Below are 5,480 nucleotides of genomic sequence, written 5' to 3' on the forward strand. Positions count from 1 at the left end.
TACTGTTTCTTCTTGCTTCATTCAGAAGAACATTTGCAATTTTAAATCTGGCCATTACTTTCTGAGAGTTTGTTTTTTTCTTTAACAGGTTGTTTTTTATTAATATCTTCTTCTCTACTTTCTTTTCTTTGTTGCTGTAAACTAACGTGTTTAACAGTATTTTGAGATGAAACATCACTCTCACCACTCTCCTCCACTTTCAAAATCATTTGTTAGTTTTTTAATGTCTTGCTGTGAACATTTATAGTTTTTTTATTTTATTTTCATCACAAGGAAAATCTTCTACACCATTCTCATCCTCACTATTTCCTTGATCACTGTCATCTTCTGTATCAGATTGATCTGTATAGTTATCCCTCTTTCATCTCATCATCTTCACTTTCAGCATGTTCATTTGATTCTTCACTATCATTACTTGATTCCACTGTGTTACTTTTAACTGTAGATTTATTTTCAAAATTTTCTTCTGTAGATTTGTTCTCTTTAGCTTTAAACCTTTTTGACACCTCTATTGGCTGTGTTTAACTGTGATTTTGTAGTCTATTTAATTTGTTTGTTTCCTGATTTTACTTTACGAACAATAAACTTGCTTTGATCATTTTCATCTTCATCATCATTCTCTGACATTAACTGGTTCTCTTCATCGTTAACATCATCATCTACAGCACGGTTCTCTGTTGATGATATTCTATTTTCTTTTGTAATTGTATTACCTTTCTACTTATGAGCCTTCTTGGTGTTTCAGGAGAATCTTTACTATCTTTTTCATTAAAATTCAGCTCTTTCTTGGGTTTATTATTTTTCATGTTCTTATTACTCTTCTTAGTTTTCGGAAATTTGATTGATTTTCTGTCGTGATTTTCCTTTTTTTAATTTCCTTTTTTGTAACTTTAAACTTTTCTTCACTATCTATATCTGTATCACAATTCTTTTTTTGTTCTTGTTTGGCCTCCCACATCATCCAATCGCTCTGCACTCTCTGTCTGAATTATTCGGATTTCAGGAATGTCTGACCATCCGGAGTTAATTGAATCTTCTCGCTCTTTACTCATTGATTGTTTTTCTTTGGGTGATTTTTTCTTATAATTTCCTTTAGTAACATCCTCCTCTTTAAGAATTTTCTTTTTGGTGTCATCTTTTTTAACTAACAGCTCTGAGTATTTTTGTACCTTGGATATATCGTACGGCAGTGAATCTTGATGCTCAATGTCAGTACCTTCCCCTGCTTCTTGAACTCCGTTTTCTTCTTCGGATGTGCCTGAGGGCATTCTCTTCGCTTTTTTCATGAATTCCTCAATAAGTTCTGAAACAATAAACTTGACAATAGTTTAATACTTTTCTAGATATAGCTAAAATAACATGAAGATTTCAAGATGCAAACTATAAATATCAGTGAGATAATAAATTATTTTCTGACTCTTTATCTGAATGATAAATGAAATCCTCTCAAAATCTGCACATATATAGTACTTTATGGGAATTACTATAAATAATTATTAAATACGTACAAGAATAATATTTAAAAATCAATTGCATAACTAATTTTTTACCTCCGTCAAATGTAAAAACAACTGTGAGGTCCCAAAATTGACATATTTTGGAAATCATTCCATCATCAGACAAGAAGATAATATAGGATCCACTGAATGGCTTCATTCTTGCAGTTAAAGTCATATAAAAACACAAAAAATAAAATGAACAAACACTTATTTCACACATTCCATCAGAGACATATTAAAAGTTGTAGTCTGTGATGGAATGATTTCCGAAACATGTAACTTTTGACAACTCACAGTTGTTTTTTATTTGATGGAGGTTTATTAAATATAGATAAACCCATTGCTGATGAAACTTTTATAAACAAGCTGTTAATTTGGTTAATATGAAAAATTCTTAATGTGAGAAGTTTTTAGTATAAAATCAACAGTGAGTTTAATATCTTGTGATAAAGTGGATATTAATGTCTGAAGAAAAAGGAAAATATACAAGTTGTAAAGCACTATTAATGACTTTAACTAAAGAACAAGCGTTATTAAATTTTGAATTAATTAGGAATGATATATTTTGAACATTGGTATAACAAACTTAGTTTAGCAAGTATTAAAATTATTTTTCTATATCAAAGAAACAGTAACTTAATGACTCTAGTGACTTAAAAGTCAAAACATATGAATTCAACAGATTATTTATAAGCTTGTGATTCTCTATAATAAGTGATAACATAAAGCATTATTACTAATTATTTTACCATCTCTAATTTATTTCTTCTAGCATTTGATAATAGATACGCTACATTCTATTGTATTAAACAGTATTGAATTATTCTAATTGCACGCAAATGTACCTATATTACGGCCGTTGGCTACTCAACTAAAAATCGCCAACGGCCGTAATATAGGTACGTCACGTTTTTCGCCTGTAATTTTCTTATAGTTCATCTGATTGCCCGCGAAATTTTGACTAATCGATAGTCAATTAGTTGCTTTGAAACCACAAAATTGTTTTTATTCCTTTATGAACCGTTTGTTTGGTCGTATTTGAGCTTCGCAGCTGTTGGATTGTTTGGTAGAGAGTGAGGTTACGTTCGTGTTGCTGTGCGTTGTTTACGTTTGTATTTCTCTCATTACTTTTGTTGCTAGGGCATTTTTATTATGCCCCTTTTATTAGATTTATTGGGACTTTCCATATCAGGAGATGCTGTACAGATCATCAAGAATAGTCAACTATTATCATCTTTTTATTTTTTCTGCTTTCAACAGCTGCTCATAGATTATTCTTAATGATGCTATTTCCCAAGCACTAAACTTATTTTAAAATAAGAAATCCCGATTGAGATTTACTAACCTTTTCATATATGAAGACCAAAGTAATATCTGACCTTCACTGAATAATTTAACCCTTCCAACGCGGCTAACGCCTATAGACGCGGAACTGCCGATGCTTTAAACGCGGATAACGTCTACAAACGCAAAAGCTTTACTTTTGAAATGGTGAGGAATTAGTTGTTAAAACTTCCGTAAGAGAACAGATCGATGTTCCTTTCGACTGTCGGGACTAGACAAAACGCTTTGTCATCGTTGGTGGACGTTGCAACGGTATCTACTCGGGTTGAAAGCAATCGCCGCCATTTTTTGTATGGCCTGTGATGCGGCATACGCCTACAGACGTTCGTTTCATTAAGCTGTTTACTAATAATAAGCACACAATAAGCTCAGGTTGACGTGTGAGGATCTATGAATCCACCCCAATATCCCAAAGGAAAAAAAAAAAAAAAAAAAAGCTATTTACTACGTGTGTGTTGGTCGTATGTTGCTTATATTGTTAAACAAAGTGTTTTGAATCAGTCCGTTGTTATTCTAATAGTGTTTTAGTTTGTTTTTACTAACATTTAGTATAATTTTTTGTTATAATGGCTAATCCAACTTTTATCATGTTACTACGAACAACGTAGTTTGAGCGCATTTTTGGTATATTATATGTAATATTTTTTCTATTAATTGTTTTGTATTTTATACCAGTTTCACCATACAAGTCCAGTTTATTTATTCTAAATAAATAAGGTTTATAACTACAATATTTGTTTCATTTCCCTTGTAGGCTATCGTATAAATCAGTTTGTGTTGAATTTCATATTATTACAATTAAAAAATCTTATAGTGAACTTATTTATTTTTATGTACTAATTATACAGAAACTTCAGTTACAATTTACTTATTATAAATAACCTGTATAAATGTAATGTAATCTGTCAAATAGTGTTCCTATGTACATTATCCTGCAATGCAGTTTATTCAAAATTTCAAATATTTTCGTGCGTATAAAATTCTCAAAAATATTTAATCTTACAGGTTTATTATTTTTTTTTATAAAGGTAATACCAAGGAATATGAAACAAAAATTAACATTGGGAAATTTGAAAAAAAATATTTTTTATGTCTTAGTGTTTGACAGTAATTTTAAATTAGCGCTTTAAGGGTTAAGAACATTATGTGTGTATAATCTGTCCATATGTATTGCATCACCATTTTAATCGGTTTGTACCTCTGTGAAGATGGCAAAAGGCTAATTTGGGAATGGGAATGCTGATTCAACTAAAATTGTATGTTTTTACTTCATAGACTGCTTTCATTTTTTAACAATTGACAGCCGACTATTGGCAGCATTGATAGTAGTTTTCATATAATTTATTTTCACACCCATATATACTTATAATATAATATTTTAAAATAAACTCATAAAAATAATATACCTGATTATTCTAGTCGTATGTGGTCTGGATTTATAAAAAATTTCTTTATTTGAAAATAGTAGTTACCAAATTAATATAGTATAGTATTTTTGCCACTTTTATTACAAAATCAATATTTATTATAAAATATCTAGAATTTGTAGTTCTGAGAACACTAAAAAGAACATATTTCCCATTTGAGGTAAATTTAAAAAGTATTGTTTTACAATTAATAGTCGTATTATTTGCAGTATACACATTTTCACATTGTAATATATTTAAAGACAAATAATTACGAGAACAAAACAAAGACTTATCTAACAATAGACAGCATAAGAACTATTTTACATCACTCTGTTTGATAATGGGCTATATTTCCCTATACAGCTGAGATCTGTGAGTCTTGTTTCTTTCGTAGCTAACTCAGCTTTTCCCTCTCCCAAACATTACTTTTATGTCAACATCTCTTTCTCTGTATAAACATTTCATTGTAATTGCATTATTTGTTTTGACAGTCCTATATTCAAACAGCTGATTTTAGCACCAAAATAAACTGTAAAATAGTGATATGTTTCCTTATGGAAGAATAATTACTGGACTATGAAATGCCAGATAGTCTTTTAACAGAATTAATTCTTTTTGCATCATGGTGAAAATTATCCATCAATATTCCTCTCAATAGTTTCATTGCAAGGCTCAATATTATTGTCCACACTCGGCTTCGCCTCACGCGTAAATGCAATCTCACCCACAATAGACTAGTAATGAAACTTATGAGACTAGCAATGAAATGTACTATTCCTTGTACACCTGTTAACAAAAAAGTATCTGTATTGTATACAGTATTAAACCAATAACAAACACTATTTATACATATTTTCTATTTGATTAAAACATGATTAAGGTAATTGAAACTTACCTGTATTAGAAGTAGTAGTGGTGGGGGTGGTTGATACCATTGTTTGTGTTGTAGACACTGGAAGTGAAATCCGCTGATCAGTACGGGTTGTAGTTGACTGTTCTGAAGGAACAGTGTCACATACAGTTTTGATGCATATTTGTTCCACTAATGTGCTTTCAGGAGAAACTGAGTCACTGGAAGTTGATGAACTTGTAAAATCAAAATCCTGGGTAGATAATTCTATTGAACTCGGGTAATTATCAGATGGTGTAGAGTTTTCCACAGTCACATCATTGTTAGTCAGTTCTGTTAATTGTGTTGTCTCGGATAAACTAGGGACATTTGTGTGTT

General features: G+C 30.6%; 1 protein-coding gene across 1 annotated transcript; it reads right to left on the bottom strand.

Moving 5' to 3' along the window:
* Window positions 1-813: 813 nt before the first annotated feature.
* On the bottom strand, window positions 814-5,471 carry LOC124370658. Its single transcript, XM_046828946.1, has 2 exons — window positions 5,148-5,471; window positions 814-1,303 (listed from the first exon to the last, which is right to left on the bottom strand). Exons 1-2 carry the CDS (start codon window positions 5,185-5,187, stop codon window positions 921-923), a joined length of 423 nt encoding a protein of 140 aa, XP_046684902.1. The 5' UTR covers window positions 5,188-5,471; the 3' UTR covers window positions 814-920.
* Between the last annotated feature and the right edge of the window lie 9 nt (window positions 5,472-5,480).

Source organism: Homalodisca vitripennis, unplaced genomic scaffold, assembly GCF_021130785.1.
Source record: "Homalodisca vitripennis isolate AUS2020 unplaced genomic scaffold, UT_GWSS_2.1 ScUCBcl_399;HRSCAF=2300, whole genome shotgun sequence".
Classification (NCBI taxonomy): domain Eukaryota; kingdom Metazoa; phylum Arthropoda; class Insecta; order Hemiptera; family Cicadellidae; genus Homalodisca; species Homalodisca vitripennis.

What these genes read in the sequence shown, in the direction of transcription:
- LOC124370658 (XM_046828946.1), bottom strand. Translation starts at nt 5,187, where the DNA reads ATGGTATCAACCACCCCCACCACTACTACTTCTAATACAG. An exon ending in CACTACTACTTCTAATACAG is followed by an intron (nt 1,304 to 5,147) that starts GTAAGTTTCAAT and finishes TTATTGTTTCAG; the next exon opens with AACTTATTGAGGAATTCATG.